We start from the raw sequence: 17,213 nt of genomic DNA on the forward strand, positions 1-17,213 counted from the left end.
TCCGGAACAATATCTTATCATTTTTTGTGGGTAAATCTGGGCAAATGCACAGTTTTTCTCTAATTAATAATCAACTAACAAAGAAATTCTGACACCCAGATTTAAATTCATCACCATCTTATTCAATTAAGCTTATCATCATCTTCAGGGTAAGGTAATTTACAGCACCTGGCCTAAGTTAATGACCAGGATACTGAAAGATTTAGCTCTTTAAAAACCAGACCCCAACACTGTAACACAACAACAGAATAACAGAACTCTGCACATCTGACTGAAAACTGAACTCATTATCAGCTTCCCAGCTGTTTCTCTTTTTCCCCGTTGAGATTTTCCATAGTCTCAATTGTGCAAATTCAATGTAGCTGGCTGCCATCTATGTCAGCAGTACAAAATATTTGTGCTCATAAGACATTTTCTTTCTTATCACAAAATGCCCTTCTGCCTCTACCACTGAGGTAAGGCTGACACAATAAGCCAAGAGGCATCAGTATATTATTGGGACAGAAGGTGTGCACACATCTATATCTGTCTTTCTCCTAGAGAAGGTATAAACCAGGAAATTATCTGCCTTTAAAAGCACCTCTAGCTTTCAAGATACTTAAGAATATTTCTTTGTTGCTCTACTCTCACCTCTTGGTCAAGATTCTCATCACTAACAGGAAAATACTCTTACTTCCCCTGTTTACACAATTTATTGGACTTAAAATACACCTCAGTTGCTACTTCAGTAACTTCACTATTTAACTTACAATTTTATGAAGAGGCACTCATGTGAAAAGTTAAGGAAGGTTATCACCATCGAGCCAGATTATATAGCAAAGCACACAAATAAAATGTGTCAGGATCTCAGCATATAAAATTCTTAAGTGCCTTTTAGTTTGCCTGGAAAGAGCGAGATTCCTACTACTTTCCTGTCCACAAAACAACCTCAAAATATTAACAACTACTGACAGCAAAACTACTCATTACTAACTATTCAAATACACAAAACCCCCCAACAAATTCACAGCCATAACTTCTGAACTGACTACACTGATCTTCACTACAAAAGAGAAATTTTGAAGAAGAAGCTCAAACAGCTACTGTGACACCAAGCCACGTGCCCGTTATTCACATAACGCATTTAACTACGACAGAAATAATAAATTGCACAAGTGGAGCAAGTGACTGGACCTGCCAGACCCAGCAAATTATTGCGCTCATTAGGCAAAGCTATCCCCTAATGAGACATAATATTACACTTCTTCAGCGTTGTGAAACAAAACTCTTCCCAGTTATTTAGGAAATATAAGTGCCAACCAAAAACAATGTTATTGGAGAGCGAGGGAACAGGTTCTCAGATTCTTAAGCATGGCTATGGATTTGTCTGTCTTGAATGTCTCAATATTTTCTCTTTTTACTTCTCACAAAAGCAAAACTAGGGTTGAACCGCACTGGCCATCACTTCCAAAGCAATTTATATTAAAACATCATTTGGCATAGATATCACATGTTGCTGTTTGACATTAAGTAACACTGCTACCTAAGTGTCACTAGTTTCTGATATTATTTGTAATGGCCCATCTACCTTTGAAGATCTAATCAGAACCTTTAGCTTGTAGACTCTGAAGTATCCTTCACATAAATCCATGTTTTCTAATAAAATCTTATGGACCTACACATGAATTCCCCAAACTTCAGGACCCTGAACATTACAGATGATCCCTGCTATGAAAATACTGAGTTCCTCCAGGACAATGCTACTGGACTATATGACACAGAAGCAAGAAAACATTTCGTAACCAAGACTGACTGAAGCAAGCAAAAATCAGCTTGAGTGTTCTGTTTTAAACAGGTATCCAACTTAATTGCCAAGCTATATGAAAAAAAGCATCTCTTACTGGGTGCAAGGTAACAAAACCCACATTAATGCACATTGGAAAAAAAAAGAGTTTGATCTCCACAGATACTATCAGTACTCACAAGGATAAGTGGTTTTAATCAAACACCTGGATGCTTCAAGAGTGTTTTATCACAAGTAAGGAATGATCAATTTTATAGCATATGGTTATTTCTTTTCTAGTTTGAAGTCCTCAAGCACAATACAAGTGCTGCCAGCTTCTTCAGCTCTAAGCAGCTGGCTCAATCTTTCTTAAACATTCTTACAGTAGAATTACTTAGAACAGCACACAATGCATTAGGGGTAGGTGAAAAACACACAGTTTTTATGTTTTCTTGGGTGATTCACTTGCTTTTATAGATTATGCACTTAGACTTTCATAACCCTTGGAATCACTGGGTAATATTTTCATAGATCTCTCTTATTTCATTACTAATAGACAGAGAATATGGAAAAGCAGTAGAAACATTCCCTGAAATGCTCTAGCACTTCACAAGGGAAGTTTATAAATACAAACTTCTGAGACGAACAAACAAAACATATCAAAGATGTGGCTGATTTATTTACTCCAATAGGTAGGTTAGCCAACTAGAAAGGGCTTTGGGGACACTCCACTGACACCCTTAAAAAGTATTAACCATCAGGAGGTAACTCTCCCATGAAGGAATACAAGAGACAATTTTGCCCTCCACTGGCTAGAACTATCACTGGAAAACACGCCTGCCTTGCTGCTGTCAGCACTGCCTGCTTCATACTGCATGAAAAGCCTCTTGAGCAAACGTACATCCCATTTGAAGCATAGCAATTAGTAAGGGATAACACGGACAGGAAAGGGAGAAAGGGTGGGCGTTGAGCAGATGGGAATCAGCAATGCAACGAAATACCTCGTCAAAATATAAAGATTTTCACGGAGGGAATCAGAAAAATCAAAAAAACCACATAGGAACATATTTAGCCTTGAGAATTGCTAGAGCAGCAAATACCCATGTGGAAAACCAGAGCCTTGACGCTCAATCCCAGCGAAAGTGTTCTGCATGTTGCCCTTCAGATAACCGAAAGCTTTTCTTTTCCAAAGTATTAATTTGATGATGATGCTTCTTGGGGGGGGGGGGGGTGTGGAGAGATGAAAACTCCACGCATTATGCAGCCAAGTCTGTCTCAGAATGAAGGAAAAAGGGCAGAGAGCAGGTAAATACTCAAGAAAACAAGTATACCAGAGAAGTATCCCTTAAAGCAATTTTTATTCTTTATGCAAAGAAGCATTGAAATTACACTGGGAGAACAAGGGAGGAAAGCTTCTATATTCCAATTTTCAACACTATTCAAATTTAAATTTACTCAACATTTATTAACCACAGGCTTACATGAAAGAAGGTACTTCACAGGATTGCACAAAGACAACACTGGGGTAAAAATTAGGGGTTTTAAAATCTAAGTGGTTTACCAATTACTGTTTCAACAAACACTTAACTCACCTTTCTATTATTAAAAATATTTCTCTTCCCCATCCCCCAATTACCTTCCCACCTCTCAGTAGAAGTTTCTAACATCTCATTTAGAGTGTGGCTACACAAACCATTGATTTAGTAGTGGGTGTAAGTGAAGGAAGTGAGAACCTTCAGTGGAAGAGGGAGGAAAGGATCAATCAATTTGCAAGATCAGCTGTCAGTAGAACTCAAAGGATTTCAGTGTGGAAACTGCTGTAGATGACTCCTGTCCTTCCTTCTTCACTGCAGCCATCTGCCCTCAAACTTCATCCTGCCAAAGGTTTCTGGCATCTCCATTGTTCCAGACACAAGACTAACTATTTGATCACATTCTAGTTGAGGAGAAAAAGAAATTCCTCTGGTGAGGGAGTTGGAACAGAGTTATTATCTGGTGCTCATCTCTTATCTTTGTTACTGAGCTTGCTTATATGGCAAAACTAAAAATCTCCATAAAAACTCATGGCTTTCTTCCTTTTGTTTCCTCTCCAACTCAGCTGGAATCAACACTATTAGAGGGAGCATCCCCATCCTGGGGGGGAAAGAAAAAAACACTGAAAACAAACTTATACGCAACTTATTCTATTGAGCATTTATATGAAAAATAGATGAATTAAAAAATAAATAAATTTGTTTCTTATCTGGGAGTTTAAGACAGCCCAATACAGCACTCAGTTACAGAGTGCACCGCCTACGAAGACTTTTCCAAGGTGGGGATGATTGGCATAAAAGACCTAGAAAGGGAAAATTGGTGCAAAGGCTCTTCCCCATTCCAATTGTTTCTTCCATTAGGTGAAGGCGGCAATACAGAGAAAAAAATCAAATTAAAGACAGCACGACTGACAGGGTCAAAAGTGAACAGGGTCAAGAGTTACTCAGAGACGCAAAGCTTTCCATATTCAAAGCCACAAGAAGCAAACCTAATACCTAAGAGCAAAAGTGTAATAGTTAAACTTATGATATCATCTAGAAATAGACATAAGTTATTGCATTTGGTGACATAATTAAGACTTAAAGCTTCAGGCAGTGTACTTAAGTCTTTCAAAAAGTTCATTCATTCACTCACTGACCAGATGTCTCATGCCACCATAACTTTAATGACTCAAAGGGGTCCTCCACAAACTTATAAAAATCAATTAAGGCAGAAGAGTTCGCGCCCAAACTAACCTTAACTATGGCACAAGGGTTTACTCAGCGTGTGACAAAAGGCGTTGATGAGAATGGGAAGGAATACCGCAGGCAAAGAAACACGGCCTCCTGAGAGCAACGCGAACCTCGAGCAGAAACAAACCCGAAAACCCCCGGAGCCCCCCACGCCCGCACGGGCGCCCCGCACCGCTCTCGGACACCACGGGGGCTCACACAGAGCCAAACCTGCCATACGCGACACCCTATTAGTGCGACCCTGTCTGTAATCTACAGGCACGATAAAATGCCCCAACACGCATAAACCCCGCGCAAACAGCGCCTTAATGACCATTAATCCCCCCTATCTCCTCGGCCATCTCCCCTGCGCCCACTGGCGCTTCGCTTCACACACGTGGGTAAACTTTGACCGCCAAGGTGAAGCAAATCCCGTCCCCGAGCACCCCCCACCCCTCCCCGGCCGCCGTGCCCCCCGCCCGCGGGATTAACCGGGGGCCGGGAGAGGGGATGCGCTCAGGGACCGCGGTACCCGGGGAGAGTCCCAGCCCACCGCCGCGGGAGGACCACGGGGCCGTTTCCCACCGCCCCCTCACGGCCGGGGCTCAGCATCAGCCGCGGTTACATCCAGCGACCCCCGGGAGCCGCCGGCGGTGGGAGGAGACGGCTCCAGCGCCGCGCATCCCCGCACACCCGGTCCCCGGGCAGCCCCCGCGGCCGGCGGCAGCTCCCGGGGCAAAGGCGGTCCGGACACCCGCCGGGTTGGAAACAGAGCTTCGTTCCCGAGGAAAGGAGGGGGCCGGGAGACGCGAAGAGGCCAAACCGTGGAGGTTGGGGGGGATGGGGGGAGCGGCAGGAGCGCGGCCACCGCCGCGCATCTGACCCGCCTGAGGGAGGTGGTTACCTGAGGTGAGACAGATGAATCCGAAGAGGTAAAAGTGAGCAAACTCCGCGATCATTGTCCTCGGGTGGCGCCTGCAAGCAGTCTCATGCCAGAAGAGCGGGGGGAGAAACGAAGAGCCCCCAGTTGTAATTCCACAGAAGCTTAACGCAAAGCGAGGTTCCCTAATCCCGCCGGGCTCCCGGGGTGAGCCCCCTCCGGGCACGGCGCTGTCAGCTCCGCCGGGCTCCAGCCGCACGCCAACTCCGGCCGGCCTCCCCTCGTCTGGCCCGGGCTTTCCTCGGCGGCGCCTTGACACTTCCCAGGACTATCCAAAGCGACAGGAGAAAACAAAAGATCCTCGAGTTCCCGCAGCCGAGGTCCGCTGCCGCCTCCCGCCGCACAAGTTGCTGCTCCGGCCGCGGACTCCGCTCCGGGTCGCCGGGGACGAGGCGGTAGCGGAGCAAGCGCAGGCGGGACGGGCACGGAGCGGCCACGGCCGCGCTCCGCGGGGGGGAGAGGGGCGGGCAGGGCAGGGGAGCGCCCTCCGAGAGGTGCCCCCGCCGAGTCACTGCTTGCCCGGCGAGCGGCGGGCACGGCGCGGCGGCGGAGCGGCGGCAGCGCCCGCTCCCATGGCGGGGGAAGGAGGCGGGCGCGTCGGGGGCCGCGGCGGAGCCCGGCCGCGGTCAGGCGGGGCGGCGGGCAGGGGAGCCCCGGCGGCAGCCCCGAGCCCTGCCTAGCATCGCCGCCGCCCCCCTCCTCCTCCACGCGGGAATCCCACGCTCGCCCCCCTCCGCAGCGCCGGAGGAGGGCACAAGAGGGGCGATGGAAGGGAGGAAGAAAGAAAGGGGAGAGAAAGACAGAAAGAGGGCGAGCAAAACTTCCCCGGGCCAACGCCCCCAAAGCCACCCACCCTACCCGCCCGCCCTCGCTGCGGAGGCTGCGGGAGGAGGAGGAGGAGGAAGAGGAGGAGGAGGAGGAGCGGCTCCTCGCCTTGCCCCGCCGCCGGGGCAGGGGTGCACTAGTCAGGCGGGGCCGAGCCCGCTGCGCCTGAACTTTCTGGTGTCACGTCGAGCCGCTCGCCGCCTCCGCCGCGGGTTTCCCCTTCCCCCTCTCTCGGCCGCCTCCGCCTCCTCCCCGCGCTGCCGCCGCGGCAGGTCTGATGCCGCCTCGGGACACCTTAAAGGAGCCGCACCTACACGGCCCCCGCACGCCCGGGGCGGCGCTGCCCGGCCCGGCACCGCACCCCGCCCCGCCCCGCATCCCCCCGGCGCCGCCTCCCGCCCCTGCCCCCGCCGGAGGTACCGCGCGGGGCGGCTCCCGGTCCCCACCGTGCCCCGGGCACAGCACAGCGCCCGAGGGATGGGAGGGAGGGGGGGCAGCACCGGGCGCAGACAAAAGTTCAGGTTCCCCCACCCACCGCCGCCGAAAAGAGGCTAACACACAGAAAACCCCGCGCGGATCTCCGCCGGCATTCCCGGCGGAGCGAGGAGGCAGCGCTTCGCCGGATGATTCCTGCGGCCTGGCTATGCTCCAGGCGTGGACCAAATCTTTAGGAGAAGCATCCTCAAATCCCTGCTGCCGCGCCTGGGTGCACAGACAAATGGTACGATAGCAGCTTTAACAGTCAACTCCACATGGTCGTGACAGCTTTATCCCGTGTCACAAAAGGTGGTGTTCCGGCAAGAAGATTTAACACTGTAAGGGAAAAGGGAAGGTGGACTTGGAAGAAGCAGCACTACCTCCTCACAGCAAAGCTCCAGCTATTCCTAGGTTTGATTCATTAAGTTAGGAGGATTGAATGAGATGTAAGAAGAAATTTCATTTCCCAGCAGCATGTTGAATATATTAACCCCATTGCAAGCGAGCCTTTTCTTGCAGTGGGATAATAAAACACCAGGGAAGGAACCTTCGTGTATTTTCTGTCACAGGACTTATATGCACCCCACACTGTTAGCAGCCAAACAGGTTTGGGTGCTCTCAGCTACCCCACTCACACTGGTGTTTGCCCCATTTTGCTCCCTCAGGGTGGTGTAGGGCAAACTGTCCAAAAGTCCAGCAACAGAAAGGTCCTATGGATTGCACCAAATCTGTTTTAGTCCACTTTTATGTGAGGCCTGTAAAGTCAAATTTTCAATACTGTAAAGCAAAACTGGTTTACACTGGGAAAGGAAGTTCCTGTTGAGATAGATAGATATATATATATATATATACAGATAGATAGATATATACAGTGTATCTATATCATCAGAAGCCAATCTGGCAAGATTTTCCTCTAAAAGTGATGATAATACACCAAACATTAGAACACTCAAAAGTTAGATATCAATTTACACAGAGAAAAAGAAATTAGTGTCCTACTTCAAACACATTTAATAATAATAATAATAATAATAATAATAATGGCCAGTCTTCGCGAGCGAAGATTTGGGAAAGGTCATTAACCCTTCGAGCCCGCGCAGTGGATTTTTTAGGTGAGACACAGCGTGCGCTGAACTGAGCCCACCCTTTAATCCTGAGGTTCATCTGCCGGGGCCAAGCAAGCTTGGACAGTGGCAGTGAGGGCCCCAGGACGTAGGTTTGTTTCGAGTGACCTTCTCTTAGATGGATTGCCTTACAGGGCTGACGAGCTCCATCTGCCCGGGGGGCTGGGAATCGAACCCGGGTCGCAGCGGTGAGAGTGCTGCACCCTAACCACTAGACCACCAGGGGCCCCGTCAAACACATTTAGAAGCAATCCTAACTGTGGAATCAATGGAATTGAATACTTTTGGACACAACCAGGTTTCTTCAAGTTGTACTTGGCCAAAAATTTATCTTCCTGTTCAGAGACCTCATGCATCGTTCTGTACTTCATGAAAGAAAAATGTACTAGCACCTCAGGAGTTAAAACAGCGAAGAGGTCTGAGATAATCCTTGAATCCTAGTGAGAAGTTTGAGATTTAAATAAATTAGATTTGGAGTTGTTCTCTTTTAATTAATTAAATAAACAGGAGTCACGTGCAGGGCTGAAAATGAGCATCGATAATTCATTTATTTCACCTCCCTGTTCTGAGGAACGGTCAAATATAAGTAGACTCCCACTAGCAAGTATTTTGTAATCCCATTACTATCCATTTCTAATGACTGGGATTTCGTACTCTCTTTAGGTAACCTGTTCCAGTTAGTATATAGCCAGATTACTTTTCTTTTAAGAATAGACTGAATAGCCTTCAGGAAGAGAACACACCACCACCACCGATAATACTTTGAAGGCCTTTTTTTTAATTCCTTCTGTAGTATCAATACTTGACAGACTCACATTGTACCAAACTACATATCTTAAATGATTGCTTCTTTGCTTGTTAAAAAAGCAAACCCACAATAGGGAATAAATAGATGTACATATTCTGTGAATGTACATATTCTATGAATGTACCTAAACACATATATTTTATATACACATGTATTTATTTACTCATAAGGTGTCATTTTTATGTAGCATTTTTTTATATGAAACTGTCCATATCCTCTGCAGTCTTTAATTATAAACCCATCATTTTTAATGCATTTCTATGACATATGTATTATCTAGCAACATGAATTAATCCATTTACTTTGTAACTGACAACAAGTATAAATGATGTGTACAGAAGGTAAATAAAGCATTTTCCTAATTCCCAGGGTGTTTCCTCTATTCAAGATAAATATGTTTCCTGTTCATTAGTGCAATTATAGGTTTCTAGATTCACACACTCCTTTGCTTAAGTAATTCAGAAGAAGGGGCCAGTAAAATTTTATGCTGTGTTGAAGTGTTGTGTATGCTGGATGCTAATTTCAAATTCAGGTGCAGAGAAATTCTAAATACAGCAGTGCATTAAAGACCTGAAGTTTGAGTGACCTTACCATATTGTCATGAGATGAGCCTAAGTGAAACATATAAAGCTTTTGTGCCACATTATCCTATCTTTAAGGAGCATCTACAACTGTTACAATCACTATAAGGAAATTTTTATCTTTTGAGAAGTACAGAGTCATCCTACTTTAGGTACCTATAGTGAACGTACAGTAGAGCTTCAAAGGCTTGTTCAATTTGTACTGTCTCAGATACTTCAGAACATAATGTTTTGCTGTCAGTGCTTTCTTACTTCAGAAAAAATTGCTAGGAGTGAGTATATACTGCTCTAATTATCTTCCTTAAAATTCATTTAGATTGTAATAATATATAACAGCTGCACGGCTGAATGAATCTCTTCAAATTGTAAGCCTACAGAATTTCATCAGAATGTCTTGTAAGTAATTGACATCATCTTTAATTCTGCAGATGTTCTTACAAAATGTGTGCTATTCAAGCATCCTTATTGTCCTTGATACAGAGACATACATACATATATGTGAGACACACTCATATATGTATATCTGTCAGAAAATGTTTCTAGGAAAAGACATATTGCTTTTACCTCTTCAGATCTGAGTATTAAAAAGCAGATGTATTTGCTGTGTTAATTCTGTAATAGGTAACACCATTTATAAGACTTACACAAACATGTGATTTCTGAGAGAACAGAACCATTCCCATGCAGGAAATTACACACGCTGCCTGTGTTTGAGGCACAGGACTTGGTCATGAAACCAAGAAAAGAGCAAAGGTTCTACAGAAGTGATAGTTGTGATTCAGCAGATGGCACTCTTCCCTCGAACTGGCTGAAATCAGTGCCGTCTCTGACTCGAGGGACAATGAGCTTTGAGAGATTGTTCACTTTATGTTATCCAGAAAAACCTGAATTTCTGTAAGTACTAAAGATCCCCGGGTGCTTCTCTGTAAAGGCAGAGATACGCACACAGTGCCTTGGATGTGTTATGGAGGCAAATGCCCTCTCTCTCCACAAACCTTTTGGAACTTCAAATGACTCTTAACTTTCCTGATCTTAAAACTGCTGTGTAGCCTTCTGGTGATCTCCAGGACTGGCTGCCAGGAATACCTGGGTGTGTGCGTGTACACTGTATGATCCCACACGCTCCTGGCTGCATAAGCTCCCGCATTTTATCCTTCTGAGACTGGCAGAGAGGATGAGCAAATCACTAATGTTATTCTACATGTCACAATTAAGCTTCCATCGATGTCACAGAGAATATATAGATATAATTAAGTTTCAAAAACTGTTTCTTTTGGATTGTTTAGGACACCAGGAAGCTGATCTGTTGGATTATTTAGTAAACTGTCTTAAAAAACTATTTGAAGTATTTTTTCTAAGCGTAAGCACTAATAAGCTAAAATTAAATGGAACAATACAAGGAATTATACATCTCTGCATGTTTGTCTCTAAGCATGTTATGGGCCTAACCCATGGTAGGAATCCTAACTGAAGTCAATAAACATACCCAACAGCAGAACAGTGTATCATTTCAGTGGTATTTTCCAAGTTTCATTAGTTAAAAAATGGATTTTTCTATATTAGAGCTAAACAGGCAGTGAAGTTGTTAGAAGAAGGAGCACTGTAAAGTGTAGCTGAATATAAAAAAGTGCATGAACAGCAAAAGCTTGAAAACCTACAGTTGTCATATAATTAATTGGGATAATTATTATGAGCAAAAAAGAAGTGTTATGATTTCCATGCCCATATAAGTCAACTTCTCTCTTTCTTGACCTGTCTGGTTACTGTTTAAATGTGCTATTCAAAGAAATTACTTTCTTGTGTTTGATTGCTAGGGCCTTACCACGATTTTGCTTTCATGTACATTAATTTTGGGATGTAACTCTTATGAGTTTGATGTTACTCCTAATTACACCACTAGTGAGTTCAGAATTCCAGTGTCTTTCACTACATACATAGAATAGTACCAGAGTCATTGTCAAGCAAGGAATACTAGCAATAGAATATAATAATTTATTTGCTATGCTGAATTCATAGGTAGAGATCCTAACCAAGCTCAAGCCTCGTTATATTAGGTGTATAAAAACAGCATGATAAGAGATGCTTTCTTCAAAGGATTTATAAAGCATCATTATCAACATAAAGAACTACGAGAAAAAATCACCACTGGCATAAACATGCAAAATTCCACTGAAGTTTACCCTTTAATACTCCTTTTTATTGGGGGCATTATTAGGTGACTCTTTCTGTTCAAAGATGCCATAGCACATCTGCACTGGGGAAAAAAAAAAATCACTGAAGCTATATTCCTTCTGTTCCCCCTGTAAAAAATGCTAAAGGCGGATTTTCTATTCAGCCTACTCAGCAGACGCTCAAACGCTTTTAAAAAATTATTATAATTATAGGAAATATTGCGTACAACTTCTGCCTTGTGGTTTTGTTCCTGTTAATGACAAAAATGCTAATCTGCTTAATATGTAATTTATATACAAACAACACAGTATTTATTACAAAGCCAGTGTTATCTCTGATATTACTAAACAAAGAGAGACCTGTCCCTGAAATCTCAGTATTTGCTTTAAATGTTTAACAAATGAGCCATTCAGTACTCACTATCTCCTTGCCTCTACACAGAGCATAGGAAGAGTATGAGGGTGTCACCTAGTGGATTGTTCAGACTGCCTGGAAGAGAGCTAACAACACAAATCATCCAAATGGCATTGAACGAACTAACCAAACGAAAGAGAAAGGATTCTTTTTTCTTTATTTAATTACTCCAGGAATTGTGAAGGCTTCAACAGAGCGTTATTGTTCTGTAATATCTGCCTTTGGGTTCCCATTCATGTCACAGAATCTGTTGGCACTGAAAAGGGCTGTAAGAATGATGCATCCAAAATTTTGAAGAGAAAATTACCTCTGTTCCTGGATCAGAGGAAAGGTTTAATATTACCACAGACAACCATTTTAAATGAGTTGCACAAAACTTTTGTTTAAGATTACAAATAATAAGTGGAAGAAATGATATACTGTGGCTGTAGGTTTCATCAATTATATTTTAAAAGAAGGAACTATTCCATGGTTTTCAACAGGCCATCAAAAATGAAGGGTTTTTTACATGTATTAATTTGAGATTGCTGTATGCATTTATAATTCATGAATAGTTAAGGTTAACCTTAGCAATCTAGAGATGAAAAGGATTACATAAACTATCCATCTTATTTCTTTGATTGAATTACTGCACATATTTAAAGCAGACGCCACTTAAGAACCGAATACCTGCAGTGAATTAACTCAGTCAAATGCAAAGCAGATACCCAAGCCAGCTCACCCAGTACCATTTCAATTGCATGTTGAAATTTAAAATAACCAGCATACAATTTATAATTGCATGATGAAAGCCTATCAGATCCCATATATTTAACCTCTTTTAATTAAAAAAATGCTTACTATAATTTTAATATTGCATTCTGCCCTTGAGTGGAGGAAGGGAAGAAAGTAAGGATGGAACTACAAATGATAAAGACATCCTGTTTTCATGCCTAGAGCATGCATTTTATTACACCCCCTGAAATTTCTGAGTGTGTGCTGTGTGACCAGCATGTGAAGAGAAGCAAGTCTTTGCCCTATGATGGTATGCTTATTTTTTGGTGTCAGAAGTACACCCTACCTGTCAGCAGACACAGTATGCTGCTGGAAGCAGCAGCAAAAATCTTACATTAGCAATATGGTTTGCTGGCCCCGCTGTTGGTACCCTGCCATAATACGTCTGTTTTAATGAACAAGTGGATCTGCCTTCCTCTGTGTATAATGGCTGGCACATCCTTAGCCTTTTCTGCATATACAGAACACACAGAGTGAATCTAAAATTCCCTGCAAAATACCCTTGGTGGAAAAGTATAAAAATCCCCGCAATCCTTACCCATATTAAAAGCTCTCAAAACCACTCTTCAAGAGAACTGTGAAAATATGTATTACTTAGTTTAATTACAAAAAAAAAAAAGGAGAAAAGGAAAAGAGTATAAATGTATTTCAAGTGTTTGAGTAAAACCAAACTACCTCTACTTTTTGAGGCAGGAAGTGAAGGAAAAAAGATTAGTTAAATCCCTCAACCTCAACACAGAGAACAGAGCTCTGTTCATCAGAAGCATCTTATTCTGCTAGATATTAAATGCTTTCAGGCCCTCAGAAGAATTCCTTCCCTCTTTTGGAAATAGAGTTATTTGGGGATTTTCTTTTTAATTTATTTTGTTTTCTCGAAACAGTTGGTCTAGGTCCTAATAGATTCTGATAAGTGCCCAGGTGATGTATACAGTGAAGTTCGATAGCAGACACTGATAGAGAAGTACAAAACCTGCAGGGCAAGTAAGGATTGCTGCTGAGGGAGAGGATGCTGTCAATGAGTCTCCTATACCCAGGCTATTTTATTTTAAGGCAGTTCCTTCCAGCAGCAGTACCAGGCTGGTACTGTATGTGGTACATACCACAAAAAGCTCCTTTTGCACAGAAGGTCAGGGTGCCTTCAGAATGGGGGTGGGAGGGAAAAAGGGAAAACAAACCAGAGGGAAAGCCTTGGGCCCCTGCTAAATATTTCATTAAAAAGAAAACTGGTCTTGCATGTGTTCTCCTTAAAACCTCCCAAAGGACAAATCTGTCAGGGTATGTCTACATAGTTAGGAGCATCCAGTAACACAACTATTCCTCCCACTCTCCGAGACGGCCTGACACGAGCCAGCTCCAATCCAGAAGCTGAGTAAATATTCCACCATAGTGCCAAGCCTGAGCTAACACGGGTTGTGTCTCAACAGGCCTTATTAGCTCAGGCTCATTACTGTAATAACACGGCTCTGTGGCTGCTCTGCCCTGTGCAGGGAGCAGGCACTTCAGGATCTGCTCCTGGCTGTGCAGACATGCCGTCAGCGCCTTCCTCCTCTTCTTCCCGGAGATTCTGTCGTTTCATTTGAAGCCAGCTCCTCTCCAAAAACTGTCCTGGCATAAAAGACCATTTAAAAAACCGATGGGTTCGTGGAAGGTTGTGTGAAGTGCTGACTGCCTCTGGCAGGTCTGAGGAGCACCCCTGTTACACTGTAATGGCATTTTCCCAAGTACAAAGCACAACCTTAAGCAAGCATCAAATAGGTGTACAACTTTCAATTTCCTCTTCTGTCACCTCTTAACAGAGAAAATGCAAGAGTAAATTACACGCTGAGCACTGGAGGAGGCCTAAAAAATGCAGCAATCTGCTTCCAAATAAAAAGTTGAAAACTCACCCTTCTCTTTTATATAAATGGACAAGTTTTTGTATCTACTGAGTAGATACAATTTATCTGCTTTTCAACTGCACTGCTGGACAAACAACATACTTTTTAGCTGGACTGCACAGTCAGAGCTGCATGGGCTCATAGCCAGCCTCGAAGAATGCAATAAGAACAGAAAAATTGGGTTTTAAATTTTAGTGCTGTAAGGGCGCAGGACCAGCATGGTAGTTCAGACAGGAAAATGAGACTAAATAAATACTGAGACTGAAGAAAATCTCAGGCAAAGTTCTTACAGAGCACAATAGGAGAGGATCTACCCCCTACGTATGATCCCTGTAGCTGTAATTCTTAGGTAGGTAAGTAAAATAAGAGCAATGAGACACAAACATTATGTGTCGAAAACATAATTCGAAACCTACACCTAAACACAAACATGAAGAAGATTATTCCAAATAATTGTGCATTACCTATTAAATGACTTATTTTTGGTTTTAGCTTCAACTGACATTTTAAAATGTTGCTTCATAATGATGGAGCTGAGAAACTGTCACCTTTCTGTATTGAAGATTGATAGTCTCACACAGAGGTAACCTTTGGCCAGGGAAGATTTCCTTGGCATTGAGAGAGTTTGCACTATTAAATTTTGCATATTGCCGTGAAAATGTGGTACTAGACAAGGGAACTCTTTTTAACTGGTGGGGAAAACCTGAGTAGAAGTTGGAGAGATTTCATCCAAGCATATTCAGTTGGTTGTTGTTATGAACAACTTTATACTTAACTGTAAAATTTTAAAATTGCTTCACTAGTTTTAAGAAAATATACACGCTTACTTTTTGGGACCCATTTTGGTATGCAATACTACTTGTGTTGCAAGATTTGTGTTTGGATTTAATGAAGCAAATGAGGTTTTAAAAACGTGATTTTTATCATTATAATGGGGAAATCCTCTCAATCAGTTCAATGTGATGAATAAAGAGTCTACATGTCTTTCAGTAAAGTACTTATCACACCTCCAATGTACTTTGTTCTTATTTGGATTGATTCCAAAATAGAACAGGTTTTAGTGAACTATGCTGTAATGCCCTCTGCTGGTATTGAGTTGGTAAAAGCACTTTAGATTTCCATTGCAGTTAATTTGAAGAGGTATAAAAATGGTGTAAAGACAGAGGGCTCAAATACCATAAACTTCTACCAGTGCCCTAGGCTGGTGATACTCTATCAGACACTTCTAAGTAAAAACAGCCAAGTTGATCTTAAGCAGTACCAAATTTGACATAAACTTTTTTCAAAGTTGCCAAGACCTCTCAAGGCTTCTCAAGAAAAAAATACTTGTTAAATTCTCAAAATTCTGTGAAAAATTCCAGAGCTAAAGAAAGAAACTGTTAAGGGCATCAGCTGACATTCATTTACCCTCAAGAAGTTGATGCTGCATTAGCAAATCAAGGCTGTGACAATCTTATCAGAATGGTCATGTTAGATTTCAGAGTTTCAAATCTAATTTCAAAGCTCTTGTCTTACAATTTCCCCATCCAACACTTGGCAATAACCACAGACTGAAGACACTGTTCAAGCAAGGAACTGAATACGTGCACTAGGACTTACACTGTACCTTTGGTTATTATTTTGAATAGCTTTTAAGAAAATGGGAATGACAATTTAGACAGTTAAGTACACATATACTGGAGGATCCTGCTTCAGTACATTTATGGCATAAATACATGAAAAGAATGAAATACTGAAAAATGACTTTTTTCCTGCCCAACTTGCTACTGCCTTACAGAAATCGTAGTGAGATGCTACCCATTCCCAAGGAGTTAATTAGTACCTTCTGTGAATAAGTATCAAACACACAAACGTCTTCTATGCAGCAAGATTAAACAAGTAATGGCTTTTAAAGTGCCATATCTCTTGAGGTATGCTTGGTTAAAATTGCCTTAATTAGATAGGATACAGATAAAAATAAGGTCTAGGATGTTCTTATCTTTATCTTTCTGTTCTGTCTGAGCAAAGAGTAAAAATTACAAACCTGGCCCGAATTTGGCATCTTGGAAACATGAGTGAGATTTTCAAAAGTGCTTTGCAGAGGGGGATGTTCAACTGCCACTGAAAGAATTCCCCTTGGTATTCTTGAAACTGCCACCCTTAACCCTTTATTAAGAATCCCTTGAAAGAGCTTTTTGCTTCAAGCCATAAATCTTCCCATCAGATATGCAGGGCGAATCACCAATTAACAGGGGACATGAAGGATTTTCTTGATTACAATTTGGACAAGCTTTTCTCTGGAGAGCTGGAGCTTTTGTTCAAAATCAGCCTGTCTCCTCCATGTTTGAGCACACAGTATGTTTCACAGTCAGAGCCCTGAGAATTTTAGTGCAACACAAACATGGGTTTGAATGGTCAAAAATGTTTTCACAGGACAAATTGTTATACAATAGGTGGCATCTTGCTGTTGTGTCACAGCATCATTTCAAATGGCAAAAAGCTGCCATCTGAAATGATGCTCTGCTGCTGTGGGACACAATGGCATTGGATCCAAATGATGAATACATGCAATGTGGTAATAAACATGTTAAAGGCAAACAATAGTACTCAGGACTATTGTGTAGATTTAGTTTAATCCTTTGAGGATTTTAGGTTCTTGGATCTGCCGGGCCCTGAGCTGGCAGTAGCTTGAAGTGACAACCCACTGCCTGAGAGCAAGTATGCCTGCCACTTTCC

General features: G+C 42.7%; 1 protein-coding gene across 6 annotated transcripts in view; it reads right to left on the reverse strand.

Moving 5' to 3' along the window:
• ROBO1 (roundabout guidance receptor 1) overlaps positions 1-17,213 on the reverse strand; it is a 710,380-nt gene that overhangs the window by 298,998 nt on the left and 394,169 nt on the right. The window contains exon 1 of one of the 6 annotated variants that reach the window (XM_017829051.1): positions 5,411-5,771. The exons of the other annotated variants lie outside the window; for them this stretch is intronic. Within the exon in view, the coding sequence (XP_017684540.1) occupies positions 5,411-5,465 (55 nt within the window). The 5' untranslated portion in view covers positions 5,466-5,771. Of the gene's footprint in view, positions 1-5,410; positions 5,772-17,213 lie in introns of those variants that run through there. 6 annotated transcript variants of the gene reach the window in all.

The sequence above is a fragment of the Lepidothrix coronata genome, unplaced genomic scaffold, assembly GCF_001604755.1.
Source record: "Lepidothrix coronata isolate B3197 unplaced genomic scaffold, Lepidothrix_coronata-1.0 Scaffold157, whole genome shotgun sequence".
NCBI lineage: Eukaryota > Metazoa > Chordata > Aves > Passeriformes > Pipridae > Lepidothrix > Lepidothrix coronata.